The sequence below is a fragment of the Syngnathoides biaculeatus genome, chromosome 14, assembly GCF_019802595.1.
Source record: "Syngnathoides biaculeatus isolate LvHL_M chromosome 14, ASM1980259v1, whole genome shotgun sequence".
Lineage (NCBI taxonomy): Eukaryota > Metazoa > Chordata > Actinopteri > Syngnathiformes > Syngnathidae > Syngnathoides > Syngnathoides biaculeatus.
The window spans coordinates 6697913-6721963 of NC_084653.1; the positions used below are offsets into that span (position 1 = coordinate 6697913).

At 40.5% G+C, this 24051-nt stretch overlaps 1 protein-coding gene across 3 annotated transcripts; it reads left to right on the plus strand.

Moving 5' to 3' along the window:
• Window positions 1-75: 75 nt before the first annotated feature.
• On the plus strand, window positions 76-23513 carry coq10b (coenzyme Q10B). Of its 3 annotated transcripts, none has more exons than XM_061841693.1 (6): window positions 159-247; window positions 2989-3087; window positions 12316-12471; window positions 18669-18861; window positions 19088-19189; window positions 21459-23513. In XM_061841693.1, the coding sequence occupies exons 3-6, from the start codon at window positions 12341-12343 to the stop codon at window positions 21624-21626; spliced, it is 594 nt and encodes a 197-aa protein (XP_061697677.1). In that variant the 5' UTR covers window positions 159-247; window positions 2989-3087; window positions 12316-12340; the 3' UTR covers window positions 21627-23513. The 3 variants fall into 3 exon arrangements, with proteins under 3 accessions (XP_061697674.1, XP_061697677.1, XP_061697676.1); XM_061841692.1 differs by having other exon boundaries at window positions 189-247; window positions 3012-3087; XM_061841690.1 differs by lacking the exon at window positions 2989-3087 and having other exon boundaries at window positions 76-247.
• Window positions 23514-24051: the final 538 nt, after the last annotated feature.

A 24051-nucleotide genomic window follows, 5' to 3' on the forward strand; every position in this document is an offset into this window, starting at 1 on the left:
ACGTATCCAATCACCATCTGACAACGTGACTTGACTGGCCAATCGAAAGGCGGAATCAGAAGAAAAGGCGTGGCTTCGTGTAGTGAGTCTCTTCGCTTAACGAGCTCACAGCTGGACTAGAAAAAAAAATAACCTGCAACGGGAGAAACATGGCGAGAGGAGCTCGAAGCTTGAGAAAAATCGCAGCGTGTGTGAAGCCGTCACAGTCCTTGTCCAGCCGGGACGTTCGCTCCCTGAGCAGTGTCAGGTAAATACATTATGTGGAGTTGGTAGTGGCGCAACGTAACCGGTTTGAACTGGCTGCAAGCATCTTTGACCGCGAGAAAAACGCTCACATTTCCCTTGTCTTAGTTTGTTATCGACAAAGAACTGCAAAACCAAACTTAAACTCAGTCTAGACGCAGCTGTACGCTATCCCACCCAACTACTCGCTTTTTTGCGTGAATGCTGAGAGCCAAGCAGTTGAATTATAACTTTTCGTCAACTGTAACCCATTTTCTTAATGATTCCAATTCATGTTTTCAGTGATATTGGACGTTTAATCCAGTGTTTCTCAAACCATGTACACCAAGTACCACCTAAAAAAAATACTTCACTCGCCAAGTACCACGATCATGACCGATATTATTATAATTATACAGGAAGGTAGTAGGCCAAGTGTCAAAGTAAAAGCAAGGTTTTGCACCTTTTAAGAGCAAATCTCATTTTATTATAAGACACTGTAAATTTTGTACAATTTGAACATTAACACTGTGCATACATTTAGGAAACAAAAATTCCGTGTCTAAAAAATGGTTCACTTGAAATGTATTAAACATAAAACATTAGTAACAATTGGACCAAATAAAAGTTTAAAAACAAAAATGTATCAAAAAATGCAACTGTTTGGGGAGTGTTCACGAAATGTCATATTGACATGCCTAAAACTGATTGATGAAAGAGTTAACCGCTTCCATATACTGTGATAATGTATTTATTTGCTGATGGCAACCAGGATTTGCCTTAAATACAAAATTACGGACCTATGGAACTCAAATCTGGCCCCACCTGAGACTATGTGTATAATTGAAAACTTTTAATTTAGGTTTACCCAAAATATTTCATGAATGTCTACAAGTTTTATGATGCATACATGTTAATCATTTCACTGTTTCAAGTCTAAGGCTCATAAACCAATTGTAATCTGTGTATGATATTAGGTCTACTATTAAATGTAAAATATCACCAAAAGTAATGTCAGCCTAAACTATTTAAAGTGAGCATGGATGTTATTGACTAATGTAAGATTAATCTTTCATCATTTATTTTGTTCCAAATATTGAATGGGAAAAAATATTGTATGTAAAATTGAAAGTCTAGATTGCAAAACAAGTTAATGTGTGGATAAGTGTTTGAGTAACCACTTTATAAACTGCCAGAAGCAAACACGCTTGGTCACTACAGTTTCCAGTTCCCCTTGTCGTGTAATGGTTCCATGTAAAGCTTTCAATGATCTTCAGGTTTCTTTGGAATGCTGCAAAAGTTCTTTTCAAATCTGTGTGTACAGCCTATAATGTAACACAACTCATCGTGAGTTGGGAAATAATGAAACAATAACACATTAAGCGATAATAATCCAGTTACTCCCAGTCAGACCTTGATTTGGACAGCCTATTTACCAACCGGAACACCACGTGACAATTTGGTCACAACACTGTGAACACTCCCATTGTCCTAAAGAGTTAAATGAAGTTATATGTATCAAAAAATTTAGTGGTATTGTTGAGTACTCAAGGGTGAATACTTTGTACTGCTATCTGTCTGAAATAAATGATATTGAACATCCTGGTTTACTCTATACACATATGGCAGATACAGGGTTCTCCAAACAAGGATAGGCTACAATAGAGGTTCTAAAACACTGGGTCGTGTACAAGTCCTAGACCACAGGCCAGTGAGAGAATGGGCCAACATTTTCTTCTTTTTTTGAGAGGAATTTGTGCAACATTGTTCTTTTTCTGCTTGCATGCCCCATTGTAGGAGGACGACTGGGTCAGATAGGGAATTTCGGTGTCGGTGTTGTACAGCAGCGTCGCACCTGTCTGCGGGACGATCTGTTCGCCCCAGACCCCACCCGGGGCAGTGCCAGTCATCCATCCATGCATTATCTGGGCAGCTTATCCTCACAAGGATTGCTGGAGTGCTGGAGCCTATCCCAGCTTTCTTCGGGTAGGAGGCAGGGTGCATCCTGAACTGGTTGCCATCCAATCGCAGGGCAGATATGAACAAACAACCACTCCCACTCACAATTACACCTTAGGGCAACTTAGAGTCTCCGGTTAATGCATATTTTAGTGATGTGGGAGGAAACCGGAGTACCCAGAGAAAACCCATATCGGCACGGGGAGAACATCCAAATGCCACACAGTTGGGGCTAAGATTTGAACCCTGGTCCTCAGAACTGTTAGGAAGACACTCTAACCAGTCATAGCGGGTGCCAGTCAGTTGCAAGCCAAAATTATTTTTTGATCGCTACTGTGTGAATGCAGTTTTATTTTTAATAATCGGGTACATCCACCTTATGCCTCTGTCAAAACAATCAGCTCAGTCACATGATACTGGAAAAAAAGTAAACCCGCAAGCTAGCAAGAATTTCCGAGAGCAAAAAATTTTGTAGGGCTGGATGATGAATCGATTTTAATCAAATCTTATCTGGAGTCGTTTCAGATGGATTTTTTTTTTCCCCCAAAAAACCTATTGGGACTCGTCCGTTCGATACTTAAGGGAATGTTACGGTTGTATTTCCTTTACTCCAACCAATGAAATGACTAGGATGGATTCTCTAAAAATCAATGAATGTATGGAGTCCCTAACACGTGTTCATAGCGATAGTTCCCATACTGAACAGGAGCAGAAGTGACTTTTTGATGTTACATAGCATTTGTCTAAATTTCACGTTTGTGGACGGGTGTTTTTTGCCCTCCATTGATGGCCTTCTTCTATTCTGAGGGTGGACTTTCATTGACCATCAGAATCAGTCACACGGCGAGTGTATCACATTTCAACCAGTCAGGATTGAGTTTCCTGGAGCCATGAGGGCAGGAATGGGTGAGTGCCTTGAGCTGGCTGGTATGTATCAGATTTGATGTTTTTGCCCAATGTCACCAATATTAGGTTTACCATTGATGGTGTGTCAAGCCAAATCTTAACAGTATGCAAAGAACATTGTCCAGCTCAACCCAAACTGTTGACACCCGCTCTGTGTAACATGATCCTATACAAATGTGCAACTTCAGCAGCCCCTGCCAAAAAACAAACTTGATCAAATTAACTGGTGGAATCACATGTGGAAAATAAATAAACTCCTTCGGTCTAGTTGTCAAGGAAGTTCTTTCATTGTGTTTTTGAGGACCGCTGTGCCTGTCCTCTATTGCAATTACAGTAGTCTTTTTTTTCTTTAATATATTTAAATGGGTATTATGAGCTTGATTTTCAACACTACCACCCCACACCCAAAATTAAACAGAAATAATGTTTAAATTCACATCTTTAATGCTCCACTAACGTTAGCGTCCCTGACCTTTTCTAACCTGGAATTCTGTCAAATCCTTTGCTGAGTTACAGCCTGACAACTCACCCGTAGCACGTCTCAATTCAAAGCGGGAACTTTGGGATAGCTGTGATAAAGCCATCGTTACATGTACATTTTTGTAGTTCATGTGGAATTTTAGTCACTTAAAATTACAACTCTAATCCAATAGTCAACGATGCAGAAGCGCCAGATTTTATTACTTTAAGGGGCCACAGAATACTTTTTTGATTCATGTCAAGTAAGGAGTTGTTTACACAAGAATGATTTCTTAAAATACTTTTTTTTTCAGCTGTATGAATGGACAAAGTTTTTGAAATGATTGGGGTTTGCACAAAACTACTGAGCAGCCACAATGACACAATTTTTATCTGTATCAGTCCTGTATAAAATCTAAACTTCCATTCAAAGAAAAGACTGGAAAGATTGATGTGGGACCCATAGTAATCACGAAACGGTGCTGCCTTCCGGTACCAGTTTAATTCATTCGGTGACCATGTTGTTATCTCAAAACAGCAATATTTCAAAATATATTTTCCCATTAAAATGAATGGAATTGTAATCTGTTCCAGTCACCCCAAAAAAAAAACTTTACCAAAAGACAATAGAAGAGAATGTGACAATATTAATTGGCATTATGAGATGTAACCAAGCTCATATTCACACATACAAAACATAATAGAAGAGAATGTGAAGATATGAACTGGTTTTTATGGAGGGTAAACAAGCCAACACCCAACAAATTCACTTGATGCCACTCACGGCGCTCATGTGATTTAGGAATTGTCTGTGTCTCTCGTCAGTGGTCATGTTCCAAGAGTTCATTTTAATAAGAAAGAAAACTTGCACCCAGTACCGTGGAATTGTATACAAACACATGGTACCATTTGCAGACCACATGGCATTAGTTCTTCTTTCATTAAGGTATGTGTGGCAATCCTCTCTTGGGTGAATACTCCCCATCAATGTCTCATGTCTTCTGCAGGCACACAATATCGTGTCAAAAGTATTCACTGACCTGCCTTGACTCCCATACAGGCTCCTCCAAAAGTATTTTAATAGCTAGGTATTTTCCTTTGTTTTTTGTTGTCTGATGAAGGCATTTGGGATTCAGGTCATAATAGACAAGACAAAAGTTCAGAATTCCTCCTTTTATTTCATGGTGTTTACAGTGGGTATGTAAAGTATTCATCCAGCTATTTTCAAACCGCTTATCCTCACAAGGATTACGGGAGTGCCGCAGCCTATTCCAGCTAACTTTGGGAGAGAGACGGACTACAACCTAATCTCAAACTCAATTAAATTTTTCACCATTATATTGCAGCCATTTGCTAAAATCACCCACTCCACCCATTTTCAACACTGCTTATCCTGGTTAAGGTTGCAGGGTGTTGAAGCCTATCCCAGCCGACTTCGGGCAAAAGGCAGAGTACACCCTGAACTTCAACTAACTCAGTTGCAGGGTAAATGTAGACACCAACACTGAGTGGGAATTGAAACCACAGCTCCTGCACCAAAATCAGGCGAGTGTACCAGTACACCATCAGCGACTTTACTTAAATCATTAAAGTTCATTTTTTTCCTCATTAATGTACACACAGTACCCCATATTGATGGAAAAAAATGATTTTTTTTTTTTAAAGAAAACTTAAATATCACAGAGCCATACAGTAGTGTTCAAAATAATATCAGTCCAATGTGACTAACCAGATTAATCTACATTTTTATTTGTTATTGCTTTATGTCAAACAAGTTACCAGAGGTACAGTTGATTCTCGGCAAATAACACGACCCAGAATTCATGATATACACACTCTTAACCCTGTACAATTGACCGCTTCATACAGGGCACTTAACCACGCCTCCTGAAGTTACGTCACTCCACGTGTGCTAACCTCAGACAAACAATTAGCAAAAATGGACCAGCAAGAAAAGACTACAGCGAAACTGTCCGATTTACCAACTGATTTCTCACTCGCATTCTTAGCTAACAGTGAAATATTGTTGAAAAGCAGACAGCAGGGCTTCAAGTATTTCAGCGAGGGGTATTTCAATGGTATTTACATGCATATCGACGGAGAAACCATTGATATTAGCCCAAGATCTTTCCGGAGTCAGAGGAAGACCGAGAAGCCACATAATATAATATATTATAACCCAAAGACGAATACGTAAATGACAGTTTCCTATTTTCGTGTTACCTATTACACTTGTGTGCAGAATCTGTATGTGTATCTGTATAGCCGTTTGTGAACCACCGTATAAAGGAAAAGAAGAAGGCGAGGCTTGATTTACGAGTTGTTTCTCTCGTTTTCTTTGTGTAACGTCACGCGCTCCCCTCAATAATTATTCTTGAATTAGTGCCGAACCTACGTAAGTCCCGACCGAGTACGACAATCACTACTTTATAGTGTCCTCAAACATCCTTCCTTCTGTCTTGGTGTCTCGGTGCACGTCGAAGGCTTTTAGGACTCGCTAATCCGGTTTAGCTTAGCTCAGGAGCCACCAACAGAGACACGTTTGTGCAGTCAGATCATCCCAAAATATCGCTCAACACAGATCAAGTGTGTCAATCATTCACACGTAAGTCTGTTATGCAAGCGAAGAACTGCTAATTCATTTATATGAGACATGTATTGAAAATCAAATATAGGTCATACCTTCGTGCAAACAAGTCCGGTTTTGCTTAGCTCGGGAGCGCCGAACAGAGACACATTTGTGCAGTCAGATCATCGCAAAATATCGCTCAACACAGATCAAGTGTGTCAATCATTCACACTTAGCTATGTTATGCAAGCGAAGAACTGCTAATTAATTTATATGAGACATGTATTGAAAATCAAATATAGGGCATACCTTCGTGTAAACAAACAAAGTCCGGTTTAGCTTAGCTCGGGAGTGCCGAACAGAGACACGTTTGTGCAGTCAGATCATCGCAAAATATCGCTCAACACAGATCAAGTGTGTCAATCATTCACACGTAGCTATGTTATGCAAGCGAAGAACTGCTAATTCATATATATGAGACATGTATTGAAAATCAAATATAGGGCTTACCTTCGTGCAAACATATCTGTTCCGGTTAATGGATTCAGTTGATCATGCGGTCTTCCACAAAGTTTGATCCATCGAAGACATTTTTCGTACTCGGTCTTCTGTTCCGGTTGATTTTAGATGGATTCAGTTGATGATGCGGTCTTCCACAAAGTTTGATCCATCGAAGACATTTTTCGTACTGGGTCTTCGGTTTGGGAAACGGTACGAATTGAACTCCACCAACTAGCCTTTCAGGATACCTGTCGTCACTATTATAAAGTCTGTGACTACACCTCTTAACCATATCTGTTGTTAAAGAACCCAAATACGCGATAAAACGTTAACAAAAGCTATACTGGACCATGCAACGTTGTCTGAGGGAACGGCGGGTGCAAAAAGGGGCGTGGTTTATGCAGATCTCTGCCCTCTGATTGGTCAGCGACGCGGACGACGCAATTTCTACAGTGGACTCAATTGGGCAATTTGTTGATGGGGGTGTGTTTAAAAAAAAGCAGTGTGGCAGTGAGGTCATCAATGGATAGTTTTCCAATGACATCACCACAGTCCTTAGACCAATCTGATAAATTAACGATAGAAAAAACTTCAAGCATCACCTATCACCCATGTTCTCTGACCTTTATGTCACAGAAGATGGCTTAATTGGAAACCTATCCATTTTGTGAAAAACAGGTTTGATTTAGGTGGCCGCTATTTAAGGATAAAGCCACACTTGTTGAACATGGATCTCTCCTTAAAGCCAGAGGAAAATGGGTCGTTTAACTCATTTTTCAGAAGAACACCTTACTTTGATTAAAAGTTTGAAAAACTTATAAAGACCTGCAAAAAACTATAGGCTGTTTGAAATGATCTCTCATTCCTTGAAATTGGAAGCTAAACCAGATGCGTAGCAGAAAGTGAAAGACAGCCATCAAAATGGATCACAGAATAACCAGAATGCCAAAGACTCAGCCAATGATCAGTTCCAGGATGATCAAAGACAGTCTGGAGTTAAATGTAAGTATTGGGAAAGTGAGAAGACGTTAATTTACAAAAATCCCCCGCAAGGCCCTCTGTTGTGTGTGTGTGTGTGTGGGGGGGGGGGGGCATGTGGAGAAAACGCTACAATTTGCCTGGCCTCAAGAGAAATGGAGGAATATTTTATGCACTGATGAGAGTTTTTTTTTTTTTGGGGGGGGGTACAGGAGCCATAGACAGTTTTTGAGATAACCCCCAAACTCTGAATTCAAGCCACAGTACACAATGAAGACAGTGAATCATGGTGGTGCCAGCATCATGCTCTAAAGGCATTTTTCCACTATAGGGACAGGAAAACTGGTTCCAATATAAGGAAAGATGAATACATCCATGTACAGGGATATCCCGGACGAAAATCTTTTCCAGAGTGCTCAGGACTTCAAACTGGGCCAAAGGTTCACCTTCCAACAGGAAAATGACTCTAAGCACACAGGTAAAATAACAAACACGTAGCTTCAGAATAACTCCATGACTGTTGTTGAATGGCCCAGCCAGAGTCCTGATTTAAAGACCTGAAAATTGTTGTCCACCGATGTTTGCCATCCTACATGACAGAACTGGAGAGGACTTGCATAACGAAATGACAAAAAAGTGGCACAAAAAGACTCATGATTCTATTAAGTGTGAATACTTGTGACTGTGTCAGTTTTTCTTTTTTAGCGAATCTGCAAAAATTTCAACAATTCTGTGTTTTTCTGTCACTATAGGGTGCTGAGTGTACATTAATGAAAAATAATTAAAACAATTTTGGCAAATGCTCAAGTTAAGTGTGGCCAACCTGAGGCTCTCGAGCAGCCTGCGGCTCTTTGCCTCGTTTCGTGCGGCTTTTGAAAAGGCACAAAATCATATTGAAGTTCTGTTCATGTGTGTGCATTCGCACTTTGCTTGAGTTCATGAAGGTAGTTGCGAGAGAGTGTTGCTTGTGTTTATTACAGTATTTGGGTGCACGTTTTGCTTGAGTTTATTGCAGTTGTTACTGGTATTGGGACAACAAGCTCACCATGTGTGTGTTTTGTGCGACGACTTGTCAGTGAAATGAGACTGGTCAGTGGCAGGGTGAGAAAGGGAAAAATACTACGATGGCTACTGGGGAAGAGTACCTTTTTACTCTTCCCGCCAAAATAGAATGTTTCTGCTGCATTTCCCAGCCACGGTCACATGGCTGCAACGGAAGAGGTTAACACGAATTTTCGGAAAACTGGCAAGCCACTCTGCCCTTTGTGTCCGACATCTCTTCCATTTCACAGCTTCAAATCCTCACGTCATCTCACTCCACGCTAACATTGGCCTGGAATTTGGCCTGGCCATTGGCCTGGAATTTAGTCACTTTGAAAAATCACAGTGAATAGCGGATGCAGTTTAAAAAGATAATGAAGCATCCAGAGACTAACACTCACATCTTATTAAGTGCATTGGAACATTGCAAGGGGCAAAAATTCATACAATGAAGGGTAATCTATTAAAAAAAGCCTTGGTGATGTCTCTGAAATGTTGCGTCCTGAAAACAAAAATCTTAAAAAAATGGTATCAGACCTTCAACACTCTCAGAGAATATCAGACATTAGCACGGCTACTGATCTACAGTTGGACTCAGACCAAGCATTGAGTATTTTAGTGTTGCATTAGATGAGAGTTGTGACATACAAGACAAGACTTGATTGAACTGCTAGTGTGTCTGATGTGAGAAAGAGGACACCTTGCCCTGTAGTCTCGGTACTATGAAGGAGTTGATTTTTTTTTTTTTCTCATCATGGTGGTGTGTGACATTTCCAATAAATCTGGCTGAGCAAAGTTATGTGTGTGAGGGGGAATGATGTTCATGTGTATCATATGGCTCTTTGGTTCTTTCATGGATGATGTGGCTCTTTGCAGTAACAATAAAAAAAAAAAATGTGGTTCTTGATCTCTTACTGGTTGGCCAACTCTGCGCTTGTATAACAAAGAGTAAAAAATTTAAGTGCGTCTAAATACTTTGCATATCCAGTCAACATATGGCTGTTAAACATCTCAGGCTTCCAAAAAAGTGCATTAAACATCTGCAGATCATTCAGAATGCTGCAGCTCCGGTTCTGACCAGAACAAATGGAACAAGTTGCCAATAGAAATACGTCAGGCCCAGGTGTGAATGTTTTTAAATCCAGGTTAAAACTTTTTTTTCCCCCTCATGCTTTGTATCGTACAGTGGTATCTCTAGTTATGAAATTAATTAGTTCCGGAAGTCATTCCGTAACGTGAATTTTTTTTGTAAGTAGGAGCTTTTTTTCACTTGCAAATGGCCGAAATTGTTCCAACCTTCCCCCGTGCCCAAAATAAGCATTCAAAGTATATAATGTAAAGAATAATAAAACAATTATGTTCATTTACTTTTGTCATTGGTTGACTATGCAAAGAGAAGGGTGAGTGACAAGGAAAAGGCATTGTGGGGGGACGTGACAGCCGAGAGTAAACATACCTACCAATGTACGCATGTCCACAACTTTATTTGTACTTTTATTTTTTTCTGTCTTAACTGTTCATAATATTGTTTTTAACTGTTCATAAGATTGTTTTTCCTCTTGTTTTTGTATGCTTTTGATCATGTAAAACTCATTGTTACCTTGTGTATGAAATGGTCTCAGTAAATAAATGTGTTTTGCTTTCCCCCTTCTCTCAGCTTTAAATTAGTTTCCTTTTCTCCCATAAAGAGCTCTCTGGTCTTTTGTTTAGAAGGGACTGTAAACTCTCAAGTGACATCTCCTTGTTAATTCTTGGGTTTTAATCTGACATTGGGCCCCCTTTTATAGCTACAACCACTTTAACTCTTCTAAAGAAGTTTCCCAGAGGGTTCAAACGTGCGTAAGGATTTTTTTTTTTTACCACTCTTCCAAAAGGACATTTGTGAGGTCACAGGGTGAAGTTGTACGAGAAGGCCTGGCTCTCTGTCTGGACTTAAATTCATTCCAAAGGTGTTCAGTCTGGTTGGTATCAGGACACTGTGCAAGCCAGTCAAGTTCATATACATGAAACACTTAAACATCCAAATCTTGATTGATATTGCTTTTTAAGTTGTTGCACATACATGTTGGAACAGGAAGGGGCCCTCCCCCAACTGTTCCCACAAAGTTGGGACTAATGAATTGTCAAAAATTCTTGGTATGCTTCAGGGTTCCTTTCTTTGGAAATAAGGAGCCAATATTTTGGACAACACCATCCTCCCACCTGGGAACAGTTCTTCCATTTTTAACACTGTTGTCACCCTGTATGCAAATCAAGGTCCATGAACACATTGAAGAGAGAGTTTGGTGTGGATGAACTTGACTGACCTGCACAGAATCCTGAGTTTCAAACTGATAAAACACCTTTGGGATGAATAAGAACGGAGACTGCAAGCCAGGCCTTCTCGTCCATCATCGGGGGTGTGACCTCACAAATTCGCTTCTGGAAGAATTGTCAAAACTTCCCATAAACACACTCCTAAACCTTATGGACATCCTTCCCAGAGGACTTGAAGCTGTTACACAGTAGCTGCAAAGGGTGTACCGATGTCATATCGAACCCTATGGATTTTAGAATGAGTCCTGGCAGGTGAGCCAATGCTTTTCTAACTTCCCTGCCAAGTAAAATAGATCTTTTGTCCATAGCTTCAAGTTCTTTCAGTTATCCTGTTGGCATTATTGTATTTACTTGATGTTAAATTTTTAATTGCTGTGGCGTTTTCCATTGTATGTTTGATGGGAGCTGTGGTAGTTTCAAATATGCAGTGTGTCATTGTAACTCATTTTATAATTTTCAAATAAAATCAAAGTGGTAATGGCAATGTACAACTTAAAGACTAAGCCTAAAGTGACCCTTCTTGTCAAATCAGTTTCAAGTTTATTAGAATCCCTATTAGTCTTTATCAAGGTAAAGTCTGTTCTTCCAGGATTCCACTGAGTGTAGCCTCCTGCCACCATACAGCACTCGTTTGTCAAGTTTGGGTTTGCAGTTCAAAGCAAAAACTCAGCCAATCGAATGCTTGACTTGAGACACCACTCTACCTTACATCGCTGTTGGACCGTGAATGATTTCCAATGCAGCCACAGACAGCACATCAATATCTCGGCATTCCTTTTGCAATTTGCTGACCTGTTATATTGTCACTGTACTGCTTTCGCATGTTGTATTTCTCATCAAAAATCATTCGGCTACACATTGTTTGTGTTGGCTTGTACATTTGAACAAAAGTGGCTCATGAGAGCCATAACAGAAGATCAAATATCATTTTTGGACTTTTTACACATAACCCAGGAAAACATATATATTATCATATTTTGGAATCAAATAATTGATGAAAGTACCACACAGGTGAACTCCTCCCTCTGTTACGGATCTTATACTACTCACATTATAGCCAGTGATAGAGAAAAGCAACACAGTAAAGAAAAGTCCACAAATGCTAGTTTTTTTAGTGTTGAGGATTGGAAATGTGGGAAAGAAGCTGATTGTGGGAAATGTGGGAAAGAAGCTGATTGTGCTCAAAACTGAAGAAGGGATCATTCATTTTCTCATCCATCAAGAAATTTCTTCTGCATGGCCAACCCTAAAGGTATGTAAGATTCAGAGGTGTTGTGTTCCTGATGTTATGTCAGAACTAAAACTGGGCTAAGGTGTTCCGTTTACATATAAATATGTCATTATATGTTTTGTGTGTCCCATAGACACTTACCATCATATGGCATCCTGATGACACATCTGCCCCCTTTGCTGGGCGCCACCCTGCCTGGCCGCAGTATTGTCTTTTCTGCGCGCTCCTTCTTCAACATTGGCAATACCTTCTCTAAGAGAAGGGAATACGCTGAGAGACGCGTCATTGGGTATGTATTTATGCGTGTGTGTGTGTGTGTGTATATGTATGTATGTGTATGTGTATGTATATATGTATATATATATATATATATATATATATATATATATTCAGTCCCCTTGAGCTTTTCAACATTTCGCCACATTTCAGGCTTCAAACAAAGATATGAAATTAAAATTTTTTGTCAAGAATCAACAACAAGTGGGACAAAATCATGTAGTGGAATGAAATTTTTTGGCTATTTTCAACCTTTTTTAACGAATAAAAACCTGAAAAGCGGGGCGTGCAATATTGTTCGGCCCCGTTGGATCAATACTTTGTAGCCGTTTAGCTCAGTGAGAGCCCCATAGCTCAGTGCAAAGAGCATTGGTTTGGTAAACCAGGGGTCATGAGTTTATATCCCACTGGGGCCTCCACTTCCCGTCGGGAAGGGCATCCGGCGTAAAAACTGTGCCAAACTAATATGTGCGTTCATCTGAGATGTCATGCTGTGGCAACCCCTAACAGGACAAGCCAAAAGAAACTTACTTTAGTGCCACCTTTTGTTGCAATTACAGCTGCAAGTCGCTTGGGGTTTGTCTATCAGTTTGGCACATCAAGAGACTGAAATTCTTGCCCATTCTTCATTGTAAAACACCACGAGCTTAGTCAGGTTGGATGGAGAGCGTTTGTGAACAGCAGTCTTCAACTCTGCCCACAGATTCTCAATTGGATTGAGGTATGGAGTTTGACTTGGCCATTCTAACATCTGGATATGTTTGTTTGTTAACTATTCCATTGTAGATTTGGCTTTATGTTTTGGATCATTATCCTCTTGGAAGATAAATTTCAGTCCCAGTCTCAGGTCTTTTGCAGACTCCAACAGGTTTTTTCCCCAGAATGGTCCTCTATTTGGCTCCATTCATCTTCCCATCAATTTCAACCATCTTCCCTGTCTCTGTTGAAGAAAAGCGGGCCCAAACCATGAGGCTGCCCCCACCATGTTTGACAGTCGGGATGGTGTGTTCAGGGTGATGAGCTGTTTCTTTTACGCCAAACTTTGCGTTGTGGCCAAACAGTTCGATTTTGGTTTCATCTGACCAGAGCACCTTCTTCTACATGTTTGGTGTGTCTCCCAGGTGGCTTGTGCCAAACTTTAAACGAGTCTTTTTATGGATATCTTTGAAAAATGGCTTTCTTCTTGCCACTCTTCCATAAAGGCCAGATTTGTGCAGTGTACGACTGTTTTTTTGTCCTATGGACAGACACTCCCACCTCAGCTGTAGATCTCTGCAGTTCATCCAGAGTGATCATCTTCTCCTTGGTTGAAGTGAAAGTTTAGAGGGACAGCCGGGTCTTGGTAGATTTGCAGTGGTCTGTTAATCCTTACATTTCAATATGATTGGTTGCACAGTGCTCCTTAAGATGTTTGAAGCTTGGGAAATCTTTTTGTATCCAAATCCCGCTTTAATATTCTCCACAACAATATCTCGGACCTGCCTGGTGTGTTCCTTGGTCTTCATGATGCTCTCTGCACTTTAAACAGAACCCTGAGACTATCACAGAGCAGGTGCATTTATGCGAAGACTTGATTACACACAAGTGGATTCTATTTATCATCATCAATCAACATTGGATCATTCAGAGCCCCACTGAACTTCTAGTGGGAGTTTGCTGCCCTGAAAGTAAAGGGGCCGAATAATATTGCTCACCCCACTTTTCATTTTTTTACCTGTTAAAAAAGTATAAAATATCCCAAAAATTTCTTTCCACTTCACGATTGTGTCCCACTTGTTGTTGAATCTTCACTAAAAATTTAAATTTTGCCGCCTGAAATGTGCTGAAAGGTTGAAAAGTTCAAGGGGCCTGAATACGTTCACAAGACACTTTGTATATCCACAGTCAGTCATAATATGGGGTGCAATGTCCTTTTCGGGTGTTGGTACACTCTGTTTTCTTTAATCAAAAGTTACCATAAGAGTGTACCTGATTGTTTTTTTTATTTTTTAGTTTTGGGTGGGAGTGGGGGGGTAGTTAATTTGTCTAATTTTTGGAATTCCTTTATTAATTGATATAGGTCTGTGACACCGAATTTAAAACCTATTTGGGCTGATTTTCTTCAAAGTATTGTAATCTTTTGCATTCCTGATTTTGTCAGTTTTATGAGTTTGAAGCCCAAATTGTGTAAAAATAAACAAATATGTGCTTGAAATTGTGAGCCTTGAATGTATATAATCTATGAAAGTTTACCATTTTTAATTGAATTGTAGATCAATTAATCAACAATTGATAAGCATTTGCATGACATTCAAATTTTGGGAAGGGTATGTGTTTTATTGTATTATATTTTTAGTGCCTGTTACATTTGACTAAACAATGCCTGTACATTAAAGAAAAAGATTTATCGAGAAACTGAACTCAAAGGGAAATGTTGATTTGAGTCTAATGTCACAATAGGGGGCACAGCGCTGTCTTGTGTTTCATGCAATGAAGTTATGTAACAGTCACACAGACACACACAACCTTTTAACACCAGATGAGGATTGAAATCCTAGACTGTGACACAGCCTCTCCTCCAAACATATATTTGGGATTATTACATAACAGCTAGTGTTACAGAGTGCTTGCCGCTTGTGATAAAGGACAAAATGACTTGGAAGCCCACACCTTCTAGCAATTTTCAAGGAGTGTAGGAAATATTTATACGACCACATAATACACAAAAATGGGACATGCTCCAGATAAAACTGAAATGTGCTCTGCGTACAAAAAAAGTCAAATGGAGGAAGAGTGGCATTTATACAAATATATATCCGTCTTTATCTACTTGCTTTTGTACCCACTAATTTGATTTTCATCCAACCATCCATTTTCCACTGCTTCTCCGAGGTCAGATCGCAGGGACAGTAGCTTTAGAAGGCCCGCCCAGACTTCCCTCTACCCAACTATTTCATACAGCTATTCCAGCATGTCCTGCTTCATCCCGAGGGTCTCTTCCCAGTGGGCCGTTCCTGGCACACCTCATCAGGGAGGCGTCCGGGAGGCATCTGAATCAGGAACCCAGCTCATCTGGATCCTCTCAATGCAGCTGCTCTACTCTGATCTCCTCCTTGATGACTGAGCTTCTCACCCTATCTTCAAGGGAGAACCCAGACACCCTGTGGAAGAAACTCATTTCAGCTGCTTTCATTTGGGCTATTGTTCTCTTGACCCAGAGGTCGTGACCTGTTTGGTGCATAGGCACAAGCAACAGTCAGGACCCATCCCCACGCAAAGGCGGAGGGAGGCTACCGTCTCGTCCTCCAGAGTGAACTCCAACATACAGGCGCCAAGCCGGGGGCCAACAAGTATACCCACAGCTGCTCAGTGCCTCTCAACGTGGGAAACTCCAGAATGGAAGAGGGTCCAACCCCTTTCAAGAGGACCGGTACCAGAGCCCAAGCTGTGTGTGGAGGCCAACCTCACTATATCTGGTCGTTATTTCTCGACTTCACACGCCAGCTCGGACTCCTTCCCTGCCAGACAGGTGACCTTCCACGTCCCTAGAACTAGCATCTGTAGCTGGGGATCGGATCGCCAAGGTCACTTGTCACTGCCCAGCTCACACTGCACCCGACTCCTATGTTCCTTCCCACAGGTGGTGAGCCCATAGGAAGTAATTTCATTTTATTTTTAATGGGCTTCCAATTAAACTGTGAGACATTTCAGAAAAGCACAATCATTAAACAAAAACATAATCATCAAGAAAATATCAGTCGTCCCTGTTCCATTCTCAGTCATATTTAAAAATAACAAATTGTGTCACGGTATGTAAACATATTAGCATAACTGTACATATAAGCAGTCATATTTATTTAGTTCTGTTACTTGACCATAATAAATTCTAGAAGGTTTTTGGATTTGACTAAGGTCTTGATTACAAGCTAATGTAGATAAGTAGGCAGGCTGTTGAAATGTATATTTATCACAATAAATAGAAAGTAAATGATATTCCCGGACCTTTGCGTCAAGAAATGTTGTAGATTTGGGCCTTTACATTTTTTCCGCCTGGTATGCAACATTAATAATGGGTGTAGATCTATTTATTATTATTATCTATTAGTCTTTCCCATTTATTTGAAATTCATATTTCTACCACAGCAAGTTGAGGTCGACAACTAGTGAAAAGCCTAGAATAATTATCATATCCCAAAACTTATCAGCACAGTGGAGCCTCAAGATATGAGCTGTTGATGAAGAAGCTGTTGAGAAATTAGTTAATTGCAAAATGGAAGAAGCTGTTTGAATGTCTCCTATTTGTAGTTTACATTGTTTGGTAGTGTCTACCTGGGGGAAGGAGCTGGAAAAGGTGGTAAACAGGATGTGAAGGATCCAAGAGGATTTTGCATGCTCTTCTCTCAGTTCTGGCAGGGTGGTAGACCTCGAGGGTCGCTAACCCTAACCCTTTTCAGCGGTCCTGATTGTCCATTGCAGTCAGAGTTTCTTTGTTTTTTGTGGCAGCACCAAACCAGACTGTGATTGATGAACACAGGGCGGATTCAATGACTACTGTGTAGAATTGCGTCAACAGCTCCTGTGGCAGGCTGTTGCTTCGCCGTGTTGAGGATGGAGTGGATGTTGATCATCCACTTTCGGGGCTCTGAGACTGTAATTCCCAGGAACTGGAAGGTCTCAACGGTTGACACAGGGCAGTCCAACAGAGTGAGGGGTAGCGGTGCCTAAGGATGCGTCCTGAAGTCAACGAATAATATGTCAAACTTTTAATGTATAACCAAAATAAATAATTTTGTCTGATCACAATTGACAAACATAGAAGTACTTAGTTGAAGAACCTAACAGAAGAAGATTCAAAGCAAAGTCCCTTGTTCACAAATAGCTGCTCATATATTCTGGTTGAGTCTTATCAAAACCACAGCTAAGTAACAAGTTGGAGAAAGCTGCCAACATCAAATCCATAACGGCGCTAAACCTTGGTTGAGAACATAAAAACTTCTGCTTTAATTGTGGCTGAAAGTCCAATGAAGCCAAAATCCAAAGTCATTGTATTGACCTGTACTGAGCAATACTGACCTACAGTTGCTGTCAGAAAGTATTCACCCCCTTTCTGATTTCTATTCTCTTTTCGCATCTATCGCACACAAAACCCAAGGAAATACAAAATGCTGTTTTCAAAAGACAATTTGAATTATTAAGGCACATAAAAAATCCAAACCTTTCTGACACTCTGTGAAAAGGTAATTGCCCGCTGAACCTAATAACAGGCTGTGCCACCCTTGGCAACAATAACTCAAATTCTAGATTTTGACTTGGCCAGTCCAGAACCTTAATTTTGTTTTTTTTCTCAACTGGTGTGTTTTGGATCGTTGTCCTGCTGCATGATCCAAGGGCGCTTGAATTTGATGGCATGAACTGATGGCCGGACAGTAGGGATTTCCCTCAGGGAACTCTCCCATGGATGCCATTTTAGACCAGTGTCTTTCTTTTACGGTAGAGTCATGAACACTGACCTTAACTGAGGCCAGCGAGGCCTGCTTGTCTTTCGAATTTTCTTTCGTGATCTCCTGGATGAGTCGTCGTCGCATTCTTTGAATAATTTTATTTGGTCGTCCACTCCTGGGAAGGTTTGCTACTGTTCCCAGTTTTCTCCATTTTTGGATAATGGCCCTGACAATGTCGCTGGAGTCCTAAAGCCTTGGAAATGGCTTTGTAACCTTTTCCAGACTAATGGATTTCAATCACTTTTTTTCACGTTTCTTCTTGCATTATACCATGATCCAAAGGAATTCATTTGTTCTTGAGATCTTGTACACTACTTCACGTTCTCTGAGAGATTCTAAGTGATTTCTTGAGTCAACAAATACGGTGGTAATCAGGTTTGGGTGTGGATTGCTAAATTGAACTCACCTGTCACAAATGTGTGGTTAGTCATAGTGACTTGCTGATTTAACAAGGGAAGGGCAATTACATTTTCACAGAGGGTCAGAAAGGTTTGGCTCTATCTGTGCCTTAATAGATTGAATTGTCATTTGAAAACTGCCTTTTGTCTTTCCTTGGGTTGTCTCTGGGTGATGTTAAGATTGGTTTGATGATTTGAAACCATTGTGTGTGATAGATATGGTTGGGGGACAAATACTTTTTCATGGCACTGTATGACAGCAACACCATGCCACAAAAATTAGATCTATTAACTTGACTCTTTTTTTTTTTTTTTTTTTTTTTTCCTTGGAGTTATTCCATGCAACAGATGTATGACGTGGTTGCCGGTGTGGAGGACTACCGCCTCTTTGTTCCTTGGTGCAAGAAGTCCGACGTCATCTTCAAGCGGACTGGATACTGCAAGGCCAAACTCACTGTGGGCTTCCCACCAGTGACTGAAAACTACACCTCGCTTGTCACCACAGTGCGTCCCCATCTGGTCAAGGTATACATACACCAGTCAAAAGTTGGAATGCATCCTTGCTCTGTATGTATAAGTTTGCTTTAAATTCTTTTAATATTTAAATAGTCTACATTACAGAGCTGTTTTTCTTTGACACTTGGGAAAATGTTTCTTTTTTTTGGGTGCTGGAACCAATTAATTGGGAAAATCTATTTGATGTATAATCTTACAAAGCTGTGAACCTTTTTTCTCTCTTGTTGTCCATCAGGCATCCTGCTCAGACGGCAAACTGTTCAACCACCTGGAAACAATTTGGCGCTTCAGTCCTGGCTTGCCTGGCTACCCACGGACCTGCACTGTGGACTTTGATGTAAGTACATTTTGAGATGAACGTCAATAAGATAAACAATGTCGCTACCATGGAGTTAAATATGTGTGCATTGGCCCACTTTGAGCATGATACAGGGGGCTGGCGATCCAACATGAGCACAAAATGTCAACGCATACATTACTAATTGTGGTTTCTTTGTAAATTTGTAAAATGTATTTATTTGGTTGTACTAAAAATAAATAATTGTTGGCGAAAGCGCCTTGTCAGCATCAATTGATGTATACTAACGTAATTTTTCAGATTAATTTCTGCGCAATCAATAACAAGCAAGAAATTCAGTGGCCCTTGGCCCCATGGGGTCCAACAGGTCTTATGAGGAAGAAAGAAATAGTTACCCCCATTTTTTTATTTAAATACAAGACACACATTGTTTTACAAATTCCCATCTTAATGCTAGCAGTCAATTGAAAACCATATTGAGGAGCTTGCTAACATTAGCATTTGATCTTATTCATCCATCCATTCATCTTCTTAGCCGCTTATCCTCACAAGGTTCACGGGAGTGCTGGAGACCTATCCCAGCTGTCAACGGGCAGGAGGCGGGGTACACCCTGAACTGGTTGCCAGCCAATCACAGGGCATATAGAGACAAACAGCTGCACTCACAATCACACCTAGGGGCAATGTAGTCTCCAATAAATATTCTGATTTTGGGATGTGGGAGGAAACTGGAGTACCCGGAGTAAAGTCGCACAGGCACGATTAGAACATCCAAACTCCCCAAATGGAGGGCTGCTCCACCGTGCCACCTGATCTTATCCAGTGTTAAGTAAATATTTTGCTTTGGAATTGATTTATTTTTTTCAAAGGTCTAATATCATTCCTATAAACATTCTAACATAGTTATTGAAATGAAAAATACATATAAGATTATTTACTTCAATGTCTACATGAAAAAATAAATATCAGCAGAGAGCACGTCATCCTTGCGCAAAGTTGCGGAACTGTCATTCGACATCCAAGTGGACGCCATATTGGCTGCGTTTACTGTCCGTGACGTCACCCTGCACATGCGCCATTGAAAACCCTACTGTAAGACACGCCCCTTCAGACACTGAAGCTCTTTTCGAAGAAAACATCTCACAACCAAGTGAATTGTCCGGGGCAATATTCCCCTATTGTTTCAACCCATATTTAGATGACATGCGATCACTGCCAAACCACCTCCCTGCCCTATACACCTCCACGCAGCGGTGTAAAAGACCCACTTGCGTGGCAGACATGAGCCACCTTGTCGACAAGGCCAATGGGGATTAACAATGGCCGGCTCGGCCTTGGCGATCCACAAGGCCTGCGGAGGCCCTCTTTCAGCGGCTGCTGCACGGAAGCCTTCCGATGCGCACATCGACACATTTAGCAACCCTGATTTATGGATTACGCCCCCCCCACCCCCAGCAAATTTTTTTTTTAGTAGCTTTATAAACGCCTACCTGTCATTTGGAACCCACAAAGCAATCATTTTTTTCATGACGAACTGGGTCTCTTGCAAACTTATGAAGGGTAAATCCATCCTCCCAAGTGTTCAAGCAATGTCCAGCGATCCAACAAGCCGGCATTTTGGCTAACACGAAGGAACAACGAGCTACCTTCCCGGAGGTAAAACTAATAGAAACAAACGAGTCCACTTGAGGGCGTTCGTGCCATGTACGTCACTTCCTGCTTCTTCTCGAAAACAAATCCCTCGAGGATTTTCATGGCGGGAATTAAAAAAATCTGTATACGTCAAAATCATGGTCAATTTGTGGTGAAAAAAAGACATGGGTCCATGTTGGCTGCCGTTTTTTCATTAATAACATAGTAAAAATCATGCATTTCATGACAGTGGCACTTTAAGCATTCTTCCTTTCTGCTGTTGTAATGGCTTAATTTTAGTGAGGCTTGTCTGGTCATCGCCATGAATGCAATGTGCCAATCATTTCTTAAGGGGCTTAAATAATACAATATAAAGATGCTGAATATGAAATAATCACTAAAACCTAATGTTTTTTTGTCATAAATGCACGGGGGCTGATGACTTTTACCTTCCTACCTTAGCATCACCCCCCGGGCACGCAGCTCAAAAGGGGTGTGTCGTATCTACCTATTCATACCTGTGGTGTAATGATAAACATTTTTAAACATCAGAAACGCAGTGAAGCTCAGTTTGAATTGTAATGTAAATGATAGTGTTTTACTTTCTTCCAATAAAAACAATTTCAAACTGGATGTGAAAGGTTTAGATTTTAATCTTTGGGCCCATCTTCCTCAGATCTCCTTTGAGTTCCGCTCCCTCATCCACTCGCAGCTGGCGCATGTGTTCTTCGACGAGGTGGTCAAGCAGATGGTGTCTGCGTTCGAGCGCCGCGCCGCCGCTGTCCATGGCCCCGAGACGCCGATTCCGCGCGAGCTCATGTTCCACGAGGTGCACCACACGTAGTGACGCCACATCAGAGTGGAAGCAAAAAGAAAAAAATGAAAGTGCCTTTCTCGCTCCATTCTTCTTTTTTTTTTTCTTCTTCTTTTGTGTTAATGTTGCCATTAGATTTCATTTCAAATTTATTACTGTAATAAGCAAGTTTAGCATTGTAATTGTGTGTCAACTTGTCTTCCAATTTGTTTTCCTGTTTAACCTCCTTTATTCTCTAGCATCTCGTTACACGTTCCTCCCTCAAGAGGTCAAAGGTTAGCATCCGGGCAACAAAGCTTTTGCTGGCAACAGAGGAGACAACCCAGGAGGCCGTCCCCAAGCCCCATTCCCTGTTTGATTTAATAACTCTAACGACAGCAAACTTTATCCTTTTAGGGCCATTTCATTTGCTCTTCCTGCGGTGGGGAAATATGTTGATAATTATTTAGTGTAATGATGTATGATGAGAATCTGTGGGTTAAACTTTTGTTTAGTTTTTAGTTTTCTTTAGGGAGGAAGCACAATATGAGTTGAATTTGATGGTACTACTTGTTTTTAGGGAAAATGAATTAGTTTGAATGTTTCATTTTGCAAGTTTACCTCCTCCATTCAGAAAATTACTTGAGTTTCCAAGTTTTTGAAAACCCCACCTCCAAAATTGTCTTTACTCACCAACATGACATTTGCCAATCAGATGTAGCGCGATGTCAGTGAATCGTGTATCCGTGCTTAGGCATTTGCAAATTCATGGGGTTTGCTTTTTTTTTTTTTTTTTTTTCTCACCAATCCTCTGTTATTGGGTGAGAAACTTACCGAACCCATCCATTTTCTGAGCCGCTTATCCTCATGAGTGTCTTGAGTGCTGGAGCCATCCTAGCTGTCATTGGTCAGGAGGCAAGGTCCACAATGAACTGGTTGCTAGCCAATCGCAGTGGACATAGTTTGGCCATGGTGGCATTTTGCGCCAAGGAACTAAGTTGAAGTTGGTTGAGGATCTTTATTTAGACAAAAGAAGTGCTTTGCTGACTTGTAACAACTCGGTTCTGAGGAAAATTGTTGAAGTGAATTCAGGAGGTTGATGTAGAAGTAGTACTTTGGCATTACAATGTCAATTATTTTAGGGGTTGGGGTGGGGGGGTGAAAAAAACCCCTAAAAATGTCAATAAGTCATACCAAAAACAGATATTAGGTTGGAGTGGTTTGAAATGGCTGTTTTATGATTATTTGGGCCATTTCCAGGCACCTGGGGAACCAACTTTTTAATCCGATTGCTACCACATTTGTGAAGCCTTTTCGTTATTGTGTTTGAACGTAGTGGCATGACAAAGTTTGATGAGCTTGATCCAATGTTTTTATGTTGGCAGAAATGTAAATGTTTAGTGGCTCCTCTGCAGTTGCTTTATTCTTTCAAGTAAACTCTGTATACTTGTATTGACTTCCCCATCTGGCACATCAATGAACTTTCACCCCGTCCCGCAGGAGATTAATGGGCCACATCAGATCAATGGCTCCATGTTGTGTGTGCTGCAATTCTTGTTTTGGATGAACAGGAAATGTTGGCAGGCTGCTCAACTTTTGATATTCTCTCGGTGTATTCATTTGTTCACACTGTTATCTAGATTATGACTAAAATGATAAAGCTAGCATCATGTTGGACACAAGAGCTGTCTTGTTGTACAGTATACAGTATTATATGTGCAATATCAGGAAGCCTTTATTTTATTGTATTTTTTCTAAGTAGCATAGCAAATTAAGCCAGTTCGTATGCCCGCCTTCTTATTTATCTTTTTAAAACCTCATGTATTTATTGAAGTGTAAATAATGTCACATCAGGTTTTTAAAGAGAGGAAAAAGTATTTTTTTTGTTTGAATAAGGGACTGATTTATTGTTTTAAAAAAATAGACTGCACGATGTATAAAGATTTGTTTTCTAAAAACACTTGTGCACTTGATTTTTTTTTTTTTTCCATCATTCTGAGCTGAACCAAAATAGTTGGGCCATGTGAGCAGCAAGAATAAACCTACTTCTGTGGAATGAAGTCACGCTGGCTTCATGATGGTTAAAGTTGAACCCTTGTGATGTCCTCGAAGGAGTGTCAAACCTTTTTGCGCACGTCACTGAATGCCACACATTCAAATCAAACTATGTAGGCTGCAGCTGTCCTGAAAAGCACAAGCTTCTGGTCTAACGTGCATGACGGCAAATAAGTCATTACAACAGAAAGGCATCAAGCTGCTTGGAACAGTACAAGAAATTACATAAATTTAAATAAAACCAGAACTTTATCCATCAGAATTAGCTTTATTGGCCAAGTATGTAACAACACACAAGGAATTTGTGTCCATTAAAGTGTATCAAAAATCATTACTCTACAAATACATGCCAGGATGTTTTACTTTGGTTTTACTTCCACCCTAAAAGAACAAAGACTGATATTGATGGCCATTAACATCT